Source organism: Sus scrofa, chromosome 15 (assembly GCF_054392235.1).
Source record: "Sus scrofa isolate SSC_HxYL_T2T_F1_AM1 chromosome 15, Sscrofa_HxYL_maternal_Yorkshire_Landrace_v2.0, whole genome shotgun sequence".
Lineage (NCBI taxonomy): Eukaryota > Metazoa > Chordata > Mammalia > Artiodactyla > Suidae > Sus > Sus scrofa.
The window spans coordinates 37,539,805-37,554,486 of record NC_139397.1 but is presented as its reverse complement, the minus strand read 5'-3'; the positions used below and the strand labels follow the sequence as shown (position 1 = coordinate 37,554,486).

Genomic DNA, 14,682 nt, shown 5'->3' with positions numbered 1-14,682 from the left:
GCCCTGTTTCCACAGAAGACTCATCCTTATCAGGTCTGAAAAGCTCTCGTTGTGATTTGAGTGCTCAGACTGCAGCTGTACTTTACAAGGGCCTCACTGCCAGGACCCCACCAAGTGCTTTCTGGACTATGTGGAAGCAGGACCAATCTTCAAAGACATCTCTGAAGCCAAGGCAGTCCTTACTTTTGTTTTTTTTTTTATTTCACGTGTAATTTGCCCACTTAAAATTGTCATTTCTCCACCAGTATGCACCACTTAGTTTGCTGCCTTGCTGTAAACCTAACAATGTTCTTGATTCTGACCTGCACTAGTCTCTTCAGTTATTGTCAAAATGTCTGAAAGAGGCAGGCACAAGAATGACAACTAGGAGGAATTTTTTAAACATTCTCTCTAAAGACGCCTGTGTTGCATTTGAACACGTCAGCTTTATTTACACTATTCTGTGACTACATTCCTTCTGGATTAAATGGCAAACTCCTGGGCTGGGATCCCTGCTGCTGTCTAACTTTTCATGCTACAGAGTCCCAGGCTTGAAGTTTGCCAAGTCATGGGTCTGGCTTTGTATAATAATCTGAAAGAGATTAAAGGCAAAGCATCTTGGTGTCAGTTTCCTAAAATAGCTTAACATGCCAGGTGTGCTCTGGGCATATTGTCTGTATTAGTCCAGTGAATCTTCCTGGCTACGTATGACCACACTGTCAGTATATCTGTGCTGCAGCTGGAGAAACTAAAGCAGAGAGGCCATGACAATTCCAGTGCTGGTAACCTGGCACATAGGCCTCTCAGAGAGCTCACTCTCTTGTGGGGCAGACCAGTTCCTGTCTAGAAAATGGGGAGACTTTGCAAAACCTAGTGCTGAACAACTTAGGAAGAAGCCTGATTTAGTCAGAATGCTGAAGACCAGGACCCTGGATCAGTAATGGGCTTTGCTTTGAGGCCTCAGCCTCCTGATTTATTTAGGACAAGAACTGGGCAAAATGAGCCCTCTGCACCCTTTCACGCCAGTATGCCCAGGTTTACCTCACCAGCAAGACCTGCCCTTCCAGGATTACCTGGCTGCACTAAAAAATGGGGAAGATCTGTCTTTCCTAAAGTTAGGAAAAGTAAAACAGGGCATGGAAGGTAGAAGACAGGTGACAGCACCTGACAGCGTGGGAAGGCTGCAGGCCCTGCATTCACAGGGCCCTCACTTCTAGTCTGTGTACTTTTTTTTTTTTTTTAAATGGCTACACCCTCAGCGTATGGAAGTTCCTGGGCTAGGGAAGTTCCTCAGTGACCCAAGCGGCCCCAGTCAAATTCTTAACCCACTGTGCTGTGGTGGCAACTCCTAATCTGTACACTTTTTTTTTTTTTTTTTTTTTTTTTTTGTCTTTTTGCCTTTTCTAGGGCCGCTCCCGCAGCATATGGAGGTTCCCAGGCTAGGGGTCTAATCCAAGCTGCAGCCGCTGACCTACGCCAAAGCCACAGCAACATGGGATCCAAGCCACATCTGCATCATACATGACAGCTCACGGCAATGCCAGATCCTTAACCTACTGAGCAAGGTCAGGGATCGAACCTGCAACCTCATGGTTCCTAGTCAGATTCGTTAACCACTGCGCCACGACAGGAACTCCTGTGCACTTTTATTTATTTTATTTATTGTTTTTTTTTAGGGCTACTCCCACAGCATATGAAAGTTCCCAGGCTAGGAATCAAATCAGAGCTGTAGCTGCCAGTCTACACCACAGCCACAGTAATGCGGGATCCGAGCTGCATCTTCGACCTATACCACAGCTCACAGAAATGCCCAGTCCACAACCCACTAAACGAGGCCAGGGATCAAACCTGCATCCTCATGATACTAGTCAGGTTTGTTAACTGCTGAGCCACGACAGGAACTCCCTGAGCACTTGTATTTTTATTTTTATTTTTTTGCCTTTTTTTTTAGGGCCACAGCTGCTTGCATATGGAGATTCCCAGGCTGCGGGGGAGGGGGGGCGTCCAGTCTGAGCTACAGCTGCCAGCCTACACCAGAGCTCACAGCAACACCAGATCCTTAACCCACTGAGCGAGGCCAGGGATTGAACCCGCAACCTCATGGTTCCTTGTTGGATTCGTTTCTGCTGTGCCACCACAGGAACTCCTCCCTGTGCACTTTTAAATTCTGCAGTCACAACCATAATTTCCTTTGTGTGAAGTTGATTCTTTTTTAGACATACAGCATCATCTCTTGCCTTACCTATGCATTAACTATTTCTAAAGTTTTTTATGACCTATAAATTATTCCTTCAGATGAGAATTCACTTGTTGAGATGATATATTTTTTTATGATTTTCTTGTTCTTCAAATGTTTGATAATTCTTGATGGTGCTTATTTTTGATTCTGAAATTTTCTGTTAGCATCTGTGTGCATTCTGTATCCATTTTACGCAGCCTGCTTAGTGTGATTGTTCTGGAAGGATGGGTCCTACTTTTCGTGGCATCAGCCAGTGGTAACTGATACTTGGGCTGGGGCACTCCCACACTCCCACTCCAGCTCTCCGGGAGCTGCTGCTGGGCTAAGGGAGCCAGGCTTCACTGCGTGGCCCAACCCTGCTCCTAACACAGACCCCACCCAGCCCTGCAGACCAGTCCTTCCCAAGTCTGCTGTTTCCACACGGCCGTCCTCTCATGACCAGTCCTCTCTATCAGCTATCTTTCCTGGCCCCGAGGTACCCACTCCTGTGATCCAACAGAATCACCTGGATTTTCTATGGCTTGAGTCAAGAAGGGCTCGTGGCAACTTGTACTCAGTCTTCCATTTTCAGCTAGATCCCTTGGAACTTTTTCAACTTATTTTTTATTTTTTCTTAATAGAATACACATACACATGGTTCAAAATTATAAAAGTACGAAGGGTATACCTCTGTAACCCAGCCATACAGTATTCTCTGCCGAGGGTAACCAGTTTCTTATGAATCTTTTTAGAAACTTTTAATGCATATACAAATAGCATGTATATTATTTTATATGTGTATGTCCCAGTGTATTCATTCCTTCATATGAAAGCACATTGGAATCGTGGTGGGTTTATGTTTTTGTTTTTGTTTTGGTAAAGCCCATGGCATGTGGAAGTTTCCAGGACAGAGATCAAACCTGCACCATAGCAGTGACAATGCTGAATCCTTAACCATTAGGCCACCATGGAACTTCTGGAATCATGATTTTATATGTCATTTTGTAACAGTAGATATTAGATATTAGAGAGTATCATAAAAGAGCTGTTTATTTTTTAATAGCAACTTCATATTTTATTCTATGATAGATCTGTACACCTTATAAATTAAAATCTCAGTTTCCTTAAAATTTCTTTTTTGAAATCCTCACTATCTGATTCAGAAAATGAAAGTGGATTTTTTTCAAGAAGCTAGGAGATTTATCCCTGCCCTGTTAGTAGCCATGATAGTAATATCCTCAAATCGAAACCTAGGTCTGTCTCTCACAGCCAGTTTTTATTTCCCTTTTCCTACTGAAAGGCACCTGCTGTCAGCATTACTTTTGGCTTTCTACGCATTTGCTGCTATGATTGAAAGGTACTGCCAGGGTTCCTTTTACCAACAGGATGTGTCAAGAAGGGTCTGGTTTTGACCTTTCCATGCTGTCCCTCCACCCCCATCCTCTTCTTCTTGTCCACTACTAGCCAAGTCTGGGGTGCAGGGGTGAGCCAGGGGAGGGAACTGGAAGCCTCACCTCCTGTCCTGCCCTGTCCCCAGCAAAGTGCTTCCTACTCTCTCACAGCTGAAGAGCTACAGTGAGAAACTGGACCAAGAGCAGGCAGCCCTCGAGAAGATAGAAGCCAAGGCCGATCCAAGGTAAGAGGTTTCAGCAAAGGTGTATTTTCTCTGCCGAGAAAGTATCTTTGCCAGTTAGTACCTTGTTTGAGCTCAAGCCTGAGGAGCCCGAGGTCATTGCTGCCAGCCCCGAGCAGCGTGGTTACTTCCCTGCCCACCCAGAATGTGCCCCTGCCGGGCTGTGCTTGCTGCCCTGTCAGCCGCCTCTCCCTCCATGTTCCCTGTGGGGTCAGAAGCTGCATGTTTTTGCATTTTGTTTCGTTTCATTTTTCTGTTTTAAAAAACTAAGTAATACATTCACAGCTCAAAAAAGGCACACGGTGAAAAGCCTTCCTCCCACCCCTTCCCCCCAGCCACCTGTTCTCTCTTGGAGTCAGTGATTGTCACCAGTTTTTGACAGAACACATTTTAGCCCTTTCTCCTTGGGAATGAAGCTACAGTCTCTTTTTGCCAAGACACAGATGCTGAGTTTGGGGGGTTTGGGGTGTTTTTTTTAATTGTCTTTAGACAATTTATTTATTTATTTTTCTTTTTACAGCCACACCTGTGGCATATGGAGGTTCCCAGGACAGTGGTTGAATCAGAGCTGCAGCCGCCAGCCTATGTCACAGCCATAGCAACACCGGATCTGAGCCACATGTGTCACCTACACCGAAGTTTAAGGCAATGCCGGATCCTTAACCTGCTGAACGTGGCCAGAGAACCCACATCCTCATTGAGACAACGTCGGATCTTTAACCCATGGAGCCACAACGGGAACTCCTGTTTAGACAATTTAAATTAAATATAAGGAGTGCTTGCATTTGACCATTTTAGCACCAAACTGGGTTGTAAATTCTCGTAAGTGTCCCTCACTTGAGTGAAATTGTGAAATAATAAAGTGCTTCAAATGCTTTAGGCACACATTGAGGAGTTCTGGACTAGATGGATATTTTTAGCAAAAAACAAACAAAACGTACCTTCAGATTACTGGGCTTTATGATTAGAAACGCTCTTTTCCTAATATGGAGCAAAGTACTATCAGATACTTGACATTTAAATTTTCAAATTAGTGCTTTTAATGACCTTAAGCAACTCTTTCCTTTCAGAATGGAAATTAAGAGTGGGAATTAAAGTTACAATACTGTCTGTGCTCTGAGTCTGTTGAGTAATTGGTATCATTAAAAGTAGACAGTAATCTTGAAACTCACTGATGTTTCTTCAGTTGACATTTTAATTCCGTATTCTGTAATGTTTATTAATGTTTGTTTCAGTGTGGCCTGATGAGCTCATGTTATGTAAATGCATAATAATGTCAGTTAAATGGTAGTCATTGTCGTATGTGGGAGACCCATTAGACACTCTTGGGAGAGACAAAGGAAATTAAGAAAGAAGTTCCTTTTGATCTGGGGTTTTCGTTTTTCACTGTGCTTCATAAAATTACAATGGCTTGTTGGATTTTGGTCATTTTCGGTCTTTTCTCTGCAGCATCCTGGAGAACTTGAGAGCCCTTGTAGCCATGAATGAAAATCTGAAAAGTCAGGAACAGGAGTTTAAAGCACATTGTCGAGTAAGTGTTGCTTGGTGTCAGCAGACAAGAACCAAGTTTCTTATAAAATCTCCTGCCTTACTTCCTCTGTGCTGCTGCAGCACCCTGTCCAGATGCAGTCAGGAAAATAGATTCACTTGGACAGGTATATGCCAGTGTGTGAGAGAAAGAGGGTAGTGAGGTAGGTGCCTCCAAGGACACTGGAAGTGAGTTAGATGAGGACCTGTGCATGCCAAGCCCCAAGACTGAGAGCACAGTCTAACAGTGTTTTCTAATGTACAAGTGGATTTAAAAGACAACTCTTACAAAGTGCAAGGAATAGCATCTTATGAAACCAGGGCCTCCCTGAAAACCTGACGTGTCTGTACATCACATATTCTGCCACCTGAGAGCTCGTGGTCCAGTAGTGGGGGTGGCTCGTGCACAGGTGACCACGTGGGAAGCAGGAGAGAAGCCTGAGTTCTGTGTGAGTCCACAGCAGGAGAGGCCACTGTGGCTCCAGAGCCATCTGGAAGCTGGATGTGACTTAAGCAGGTGGGGGTGGCGTGTGGAGGAGGGCCTTGGTAACATAGCAGGGCTCCAGGCCACAAGGTGGACAGGCCTATGGACAAGAGATGAGAGCGAAATAGGCTCTGGGCTAGGCTGTAAGCCACTCACTCATTCCAAGTCCCATGATTACTGCAAGCCTTGCCTGCCCCTTGTAACTGAGGTACAGATGTTTGAATCCTGAAAAAAATCTTCAGGTCGAAAATCGGGAACCTGGGCAGTTAGTTCCTAATGGACTTTTTGTCCTGGCATAAACTCATAAAAACGTGAAAAGAAGGCTCTAGATAAATGATTACATCCAGTTACTAGCCTGTCCAAGTTTTGTTGTAAATGTTCACATCACTTTTAAAGGAGGAGATGGCACGGCTGCAGCAGGAAATTGAAAGCCTGAAGGCCAAGAGGGCACCAGATGGAGGTGAAAAGGTAAGGGCTGAGGCCATTGTGACTTCTACCATGACAGCTCCTCCAGAGGACTCACCAGCAAAGTCTGCTGCTAAAAAGGACCAGACTTCTCAGCCTGGTCCTCTGAACACACACTTCTCAAATGGTTTTCTTAGATTTCCATCCCAGTCCTTTGTCTTTCTTCTTGGGTTACAGCAGCCAAGGGTGTGGACGGCAGGAACTCCAGGCAGGATTGGACGGGCTGCAAGCCCAGCCTCCCCCTCCATTAGGGACGGGGTGTTTCCAGGGACCCCCTGAGCTCTGTTCTCACTTGTCCCATTTGCTTCTAAATTCTGCACCTGTTTGTTCATTTCACCCTTTGCTCTGCCCAGGGACACGGGCTGTGATGTCAGAGCACCAGGAGCATGGAAGCATCCTGGGCTTAGGAACTTGCCCCAGCTGGCTCTGCCCAGAGGCCTTGCTCTCCCAAGGAGCTCGTGTGGACAAGGACAGAAAAATAAGTCTGTTTCTCTCACCAAATGAGATTGTAGGGATCACTGTGGGGTTTTTTTTCCCTTCTCACACTCCATTCAAAACCTGTTTGCTGAGGATCCCTGTGCTTAGACTGTGAGAGCTGGACATGGCCTTGGAACCATCCACTGCATCCCCTCTTTTGTAGAAACTGGGAACTTGAGCTTCAGGGAGGGGAGCGGGCTTGTCTAAGCAGCCAGCATGAGTCCATAGGCCTTCCTCCAGGGCTGCACCTGGAGCTGTGCAGGTCGCTGCCACACTCAGAGGGGAGGAAGGCCACAGAGTTTTGTTACCACAGCCAGGCAGCGGAGGCGTAGGGGGGTGGGGGGTCAAAGAGTGTGGCTGTGCAGTGGGTGGTGTCCTGGGACCATCCCCACACAGCCAGCCTTTCCAATTGTTTCCAAGACTCTGAGCTCTGAGCCTCATGATGTCAGCTCAGCCAGCCTCTGGGTTTGCAGAGCTCAGACTTCCAGGATCGCATTTCTGTCCTCAACAGTCACGTTCTGTTAGAGGGATTGACCCATGTTCAGAGACAGACTGACTTGTTAGTGTGCAGCTGACAGACATTTAAGAACAATTTAAACCTGGGGCTCACGTACAGGCTGCTTACTCTTCAGACCTAGTCGGGGACTGCGCACCCCTACCCCTTCCTCCATCAAGCCCCTCAACTTCTGCCTCAGTCCCTTACTCAGTAATGGCGTCTGTTCCTTTTCCTCATTGCAGGACCTCTCTGGGGGAGAGCCGCAAGGTGCCCCGACCCCAGTGATGACTCACCACGTGAGTACCTGCCCTTCTCAGGGTGGCCGCTGGCCTCTGCAAGTGTGGCGGCCAGCTTTGTGTCCTTTTTGACAGCTTCCTGGGCCTCCTTCAGTCATACGTACACCACCTCCTCTTCTGCAGGCTCTCAGGGCCTGGCTCCGTCTGGCATACCTGCCCTCAGATGGAGGCAGGACCTCCCTGGGAATGGACGTCGGGGCCAACATCCCTGTGGGTTCCCTCCCAGCACCTTGTGCAGGTGTTGTCTCCACTCTGATATCTGAGCGGGGAAGGGGAGAGGCCTACATGGGGCGTCCGAGGGCCAGGCAGCACAGCGGGAGAGAGCTCACCATGTGGGGCTGCCTGCCAGCGTCAGTGGCTTGTGAAGGGCCAGGTGGGAAATACCGTCAGCTTTGTGGGTCAGCTCCGCTGTGGCAGTCATAGTCCATATGCAAACGAAAGCATGGGAATGGCTGTGTTCCAACAGAACTTTATTTATAAAAATGGGCAGAGAGGCAAATTTGACCCAAGGGCTATGGGATTTGGCTGCTGGGCTGTAGTTTGCTGACCCCTATTCTGAGTGAAGCAGGTACTTCCAGGAGAATGGAATAGAAAAGGGAGAAGAGGAGGAAGAGAGAAGCAAGAGAGGCTCTAATATTTGCTTGCTTTAGGATTCCTCTTCCCTTCACGTCCTCAGAGGCTCCTGGAACATGAGTCTTGGGACTTCTGCAGTGAAGGCTATTGGGGTTTGCCTGCAGCTGAGCCCTGTGGAGGAGCTGGGGTGTGTGTGTGTGTGTGTGTGTGTGTGTGTAGTAAAGGGAAACCTCTTGTACTGTTGATGGGAATATATTCTTTTCTATTATGGTTTAGTGCAGGATATTGGATATAGTTTCCTGTGCTATACAGTAGGACCTTGTTGGTTATCTGTTATATATATAATAGTTTGTATATGCTAATCCCAATTTATCCCTAATTTATCTCTCCCTACCCTCTTTTCCCTTTGGTAACCATAAGTTTATTTTCTGTATCTGTGAGTTTGTTTCTGTTTCATAAATATGTTCATTTGCATCGTATTTTAGATACCACATATAAGTGATATTATATTTGTCTTTGTCTGACTTGCTTCACTTAGTATGATCTCTGGATCCATCCATATTGTTGCAAATGGCACTATTTTGTTCTTTTTTATGGCTGAGTAATATTCCAGTGTGCGTGTGTGTACACACACAAGGAAGATTTGTTAGAAAGTGATATGAAAGAGTGTCAAGGGTCTCACAGGATATAGGACCTGATCCTGAATTCAGCCATTTGAAAAAATTAATTTGGGGGCTCAGGATAAGGGAGATTAAAAAAAAAAAACCTTCAAGTTCAAAAGACTTCATCGAAAAATGAATATTTCCTATTCCCAGATAATTGTGTTTTTTTCCAATTTCAGGAAGACCTAGACAGGAGGTATAACATGGAAAAAGAGAAACTTTATAAGATTCGCTTACTGCAGGTGAGTAAAAACAAGAACTAATAAATATATCTAACTAGGTATGAAAGTCCTGTAGCAGAATTGGAAAGTCTCAGAATCTTAGAGCTGGAGCATCTCAGTACTAAGGCTGCTGTTTCCTCTTCTGTCTGGAGTGTAACTCAGTGGATTAAGATGGGGTTGTAACACCTCACATTGGCATATTATTTCACCATCATCTCATTTGATTTCATCGTCACCCTGGGTAGAAAGCAGCTATTAGCCTCATTTTCTGTATGAAGAAATTGACTCAGATCTGTTAAGTACAAGCAGCTGGTAAATGCCAGAGCCTGGATTCAAGGTCTAAGGTTCTTGTCTAGTACTTTTCCTCTAAAATTAAGTGCCCATTTTAGTCTTCTTATTTGATAACCTTGGTGGTTTGTGAGAAGGGCATAAAATATGGGGAGGTAGGTTTTAAAGTTGGCTCTAGATTCACATAGAATCCAAAATAAACAGAATTGTAAAATCCCCTTACATTGCCAGGATATGGCTTATGGATGCTCAAAAGCCAAGAGTTAACTCATTGCATTTTGACCCCAGACTTCTCTCTGTTCTCTGGGAAGGAAAGGCCGAGTTCTGATGGGAATGGCCAAAGGGCTTCAGGGGCCATCAGAACTCTCTTTTTCCTTTCTTTGGCTCTTGCTATTTTCCCGGGCTGTTTGGTTAAATTCAGGTGAATCAGATTTGTCCTTGATACAAGGACGCTGTACCAATCTTAAAGAGACACAGAATTAAATCAGGACAGCACAGCTGCAGACTTGGAAACTTTTTGACTGTGTGATTTCTATGTATATTCAGTGTTGCTTTAGGTCCTGGGACTAGTAAAAGATATAGCCCATCTTTTTGGAGCTGCTGGCTGTTTGAGAACCAAGATATGTCCATATACATCAAAGTGCAAGGGAGCTTATGTGCGAATTACCTACTCTGGGCTGCTTCACACTGGCCCAAGGGAAGCTTCAGTAGACGCAAAAGCCTGCTGAAGGTCTGAGTCTGAGCTGGGTCAGTGGGGATGAATGGAAAGGAACTGGCAGGCAAGAGGCTGAGAAGCTGTATCCCATGGACCTTAGCATCAGTTGGGTCAGAGAAAAAGCACAATCAAGGATGGTGGAAAAGTTTTGACTTGGGCATTAGGGTGGATCCTTACATTATTCATTCAGAAAAAGCATGAAGGAGAAAGGTTAGGGCTGAAGGGAATGGGAGTGTGAATAGAAGTGCCCTTTGGGGGTTTTAAAGGTTGGGGTACTAAGCCAGGTAGGAATGTCCAAGAATAGTCTGGGCTGGAGACCCAGGTGTCAGCACTGTCTAGGTGATAACTGAAGCTGTGGAAATATATGCTCAGAAGAGGGAAAGGAGGAATCTACCAAGGAGGCTTGAGGCCGAGTGGCAGCCAGAGGCCTGAGAAAATAGAGCCTGAGGTCTCCTGGCAGCTGAGCAGAGCGCTCGGTGCAGAGAAAGGGAAATGCTACTGGAAGTCAGGAAATAGAAGCTGAGACTTGCTAGGGTGCACAAGTAAGGTCCGTGGTGACCTCCGTGAGAGCAGTTCTAGTGGATTTAGGAGCAGCCGGTAGCACTGGGTTGGGGGATGACTGAAGGGGTCTGGTCAGAGGCACTGAGGGTACATGGCCTTCAGGAAGTTGTGCTGTTAAAGGGAGGAAGAAGATGATAGCTGGAAGGTGATCAAGGTTTAAGGAAGGGCCTTTCTCAAGGGTGAGGGACTGGAACGTATTTAAATGCCAACGAAAGAAGCCAATAGAAAAGGAGAGGTTAAAGATGTTGATAAAAAGAATGAGTAATTCTCTTTAGATTCGTGGGGGAGGGGGGACACACTCAGGACACAGAGCCTGTGGGTATAGCCTTGGCCATAGAGAAGACGTCTTTCCCTGTAGCCAGAGGAGCAGACCCTGTTTAGGCTTGGTCACTGGAGTCGATGGTGGGTTTTGCCCCAGGGGCTTTCCTGATAAATTTCCCTGGTAAATTAGAGGACAGAGAGGCACAGGGGAAGGGCAGCACTGAGAGCCCCTTCGTCCTTAGTCCTTATACCATGAACATGGCGGGAGCTGGGTGGCCTCCTCCAGAGCTACCCTTCAGGGAACCCGCCCGCCTGGAGCCCCAGCTCCCCTGAATGATGTTTGGCTCTGCCTCCCCAGTGCAGACAGGGGATGTTTGGCTGATAGACTTGAGTTCATTTTATGGAGTGGTGGGAGGGGACACCAGACAGGTATTTTAGGAGTGAGTTATGGGAACTCGTCCGGCAAGCTGAAGGATCTGGGGCTTATGTGGAGGCAGCAGAGCACTCATCGTCTGGGAAGAACTTGGTTCTCACCTGCACTGCCTGCCGGCATCAGCTGCTCTGGGGACAGGTGGACTCCCTGGGGTGCTGTCCACAGATGCCCTCCCCATTCAGAATCTTCCTTCCTGGTCCATGAATGTGATGCCTCCTGCGGCTTCAGCTCAGAGACACACCTTTTCTATGTGTTTTCAAGAGGGACTGCCTGGGTTCTGGCTGTGTGTCTGGGCCCAGGGTGGGTGGGGCAGTGTGTGGGCTCCCCAGAGGACACTAGGGCCTTTCACCAAAGAGTGTTGTCTTCCCTTCCCTTTTGCATTTAGGCTCGAAGAAATCGAGAAATAGCAATTTTGCACCGCAAGATTGATGAAGTACCCAGCCGAGCCGAACTAATACAATATCAGAAGAGATTTATTGAGCTCTACCGCCAGAGTAGGTGCTTCGACCACGCAAGCTCCTGAGGCTGGGCCTGGGAGGGGCTGGTGGCCAGGGTCTCTGTCCCTCTTTAGCTTGGAGGAGGGTGCATCATAGCGCCATCCCTGAAAGCCATCCCCGGGGAAGGGCTCCAGCTCATCATCAGGCCTGCTCGGCACTCATTCCATGTAGCCCAGAATCCCAGGGTAGCACCGTGTGTGCTGCCCTGTCCCTGAACAAGGTAGCTTCTACTGACTGAGCTCTGAGAGCAATGCTTTCAGCCCTTCCTCATCCACATCAGCCTTCAGGCTCCACTTTCCAATCACATGGATTCTTGTGGCCCCAGCATCTCTAGATTAGTCCTCACTCATCCTTCACCTTGCTTGTGTGGTCCTTGCCCTGATAGCATCATATTCACCCAAGGGTCCAGTTCTGGGTCCCTCAGCCTGAGTCAGTGACCACACCTCATCAGGCTCAGAGTGGTCCTCAGAGTTGCCTTTTTGGTCGCAGTGTCGCTGCCATGTCTGTTCTGCCTTGCATCCAGCTCAGCCCCTTCTCTGAGTTCCTCATCCCCCACCCAATCATATCACTTCCCTCCAGTGACACAGCCTCAGGAGCCCCCTAGGACTCACAAAAACTTCTCTCCTTACTCTTCCTGAGGTCCTCCCCAGTCCAAGGGGCCTGCCTGGAGGGCCCCTTTCCTGCTCTCAGTACCCACTCTGGCTACCCCAGGCTACATGCTGCCTCTGGACACACCACGCACTTTGATGTCTTGATGCTGTGGGCTCTGCCGCCTCCTGTTACCTGCAGCCAGGACCCCTTCTCACCTCTGTCAGACAGAATCCTTCAAGACCCAGCTCAGAGAGCCGCTGTGCATGGGTCCTGCACCACCACACCTTCCTTCAGCTCCCACTCTTGCATGCACCCTGATACCTCAGCTCAACAAGTGCAAAACTGAATTTGTGCCCCCCGCCCCCAGTCACTGTGATTGCCATCAAGCCAGGCTAAGCACCCCCACCCCCCACCCCTGTCATCTCTGGTTCATGCTGCTCTGCCAGTTCTGTGTCTGAATAGTGGTCATGTCCATTTCTTCTGGACTTCTGCCATAGCTGCCTTCTCATCACTGCCCAGAGCCTGACCCCTCCTCTGCACTCACTGAGAGATCTTTCACACACATAAATTTGATCATTTTACAGTCCTCTTTTAAAAGCTTTAATATTCAATAGCTCCTCATAACTGGATGGGCAGTCTTCAGAGTCCTAAATACACTGATCAGAGTCATGCCTTATCTGGGCCGCCCCACTGCAGGCCGTGGGTACCTCACCCCTGTGACCTGGTCCCCGGGGCCCAGATGCCAGTGCCCTGCAGTGCCCTCTTGGCAAACTTCGAATCTCCTTCCACGGTCTACCCTGGGTTGTCCCTTGAGATGTTAGCCTCTCAAGCATCCTTCTTGGTTCAAGCCAGAACACTGTCCTACTCAGAGCATGACCCCTATCACGTCTGACCCCACCACCCTGATGTTTTACATAGTCCTCCCGTTTGATTCAGATGGTCAGGGGGCACTTGTCAACAAGAGCAGTTTCTCCGCAGAAAATAGTTTCAGCCATAAATTAAATCTTTCCCCTGATTTTCTGCCCCTGTCTACTTGAAAGGCTTTAACAATAAAAGCAAATAACAATACCTTGCATCCATGTATTTTCCAGAGTAAATTTGACATGTTAAAGTTATTTTTGAGAAGACATTTTTTACACCAAAGGTATTTTCAAGCAGTTGTACCAAAATATCTGTATCTTTTTTTAAATATTATAATCATCAAATATCTATAAGCCCCACCCAGAACCTTGAGCTGGACAGGGTAAGGGTGACAGACACATTTTTTTTTTTCCTGTCTATTTTGCCATTTCTTGGGCCACTCCCTCGGCATATGGAGGTTCCCAGGCTAGGGGTCAAATCAGAGCTATTGCTACCACAGCCACAGCAACACCAGCATCCAAGCCACAGACAGACACATTCTTGATCATAAAGCTGCAAGTTGACTGGTTTTTAATTAATTAATTTATTTATTTATGCATGTATTTTTTGCTTTTTAGGGCCACAACCGTAGCATATGGAAGTTTCTAGGCCAGGGGTCTAATCGGAGCTACAGCTGCCAGCCTACGCCACAGCCACAGCAACGCCAGATCCAAACTGCGTCTGTGGCCTACACCATAGCTCACGGCAGCCATGGATCCTTAACCCACTGAGCAAGGCCAGGGATCGAACCTGCAACCTCATGGTTCCTAGTGGGATTCGATTCTGCTGCGCCACTATGGGAACTCCTTGACTGGTTTATTTATGACAGTGATTTTCAACTTTGGCTGCACATTGTAATCACATGGGTCCCATCTCCAGAAAATCTCATTCAATTGGTCATGAAACTTTAAAAGTCCCCACATGGGAGTTCCCATTGTGATGCAGTGGAAACAAATCCAACTAGTATCCATGAGGATGCAGATTTGATCCCTGACCTCTCAAAGTGGGTTAAGGATCCAGCATTGCCATGAGCTGTGGTGTAGGCTGGCAGCTGTAGCTCCAATTTGACCCCTAGCCTGGGAACTTCCATATGCTGCGAGTGCAGCCCTAAAAAAGCAAAAAAAAAAAAAAAAACCTCCCCCCAGATGATTCTGGTTTTTTGGCCGGGATTGATTATCACTGTTCCAAAGCTCTTAGCATTAATACCTTATATTTTATTATAATTATAGCACTTTATATTGAGCAGTTCATGAAGTGATTTTCATACAAATCAGGCATTTTGATGTTGGGAACAGTTTTAACTGTTGCATCTAAGTACTTAAATTATTAATTTCTAATACCAGATATGTACATCAAATGTTCCCAGCCCCCACCCATTTACAGATTGCATAGCTGGAGGGAGTCA

General features: G+C 47.0%; 1 protein-coding gene across 8 annotated transcripts in view; it reads left to right on the top strand.

Moving 5' to 3' along the window:
• The window catches only part of CCDC93 (coiled-coil domain containing 93), a 100,829-nt gene that overhangs the window by 71,097 nt on the left and 15,050 nt on the right, over positions 1-14,682 (top strand). For 4 of the 8 annotated variants that reach the window (XM_084998725.1, XM_001927273.6, XM_021075794.2 and 1 more), the window contains 6 exons: positions 3,760-3,833; positions 5,280-5,361; positions 6,238-6,309; positions 7,522-7,575; positions 8,990-9,052; positions 11,675-11,783. In XM_084998725.1, coding sequence (XP_084854851.1) covers positions 3,760-3,833; positions 5,280-5,361; positions 6,238-6,309; positions 7,522-7,575; positions 8,990-9,052; positions 11,675-11,783 — 454 coding nt within the window. Of the gene's footprint in view, positions 1-15; positions 3,834-5,279; positions 5,362-6,237; positions 6,310-7,521; positions 7,576-8,989; positions 9,053-11,674; positions 11,784-14,682 lie in introns of those variants that run through there. The other 4 variants (XR_014829096.1, XR_014829095.1, XR_014829097.1 and 1 more) reach the window with 3 other exon arrangements.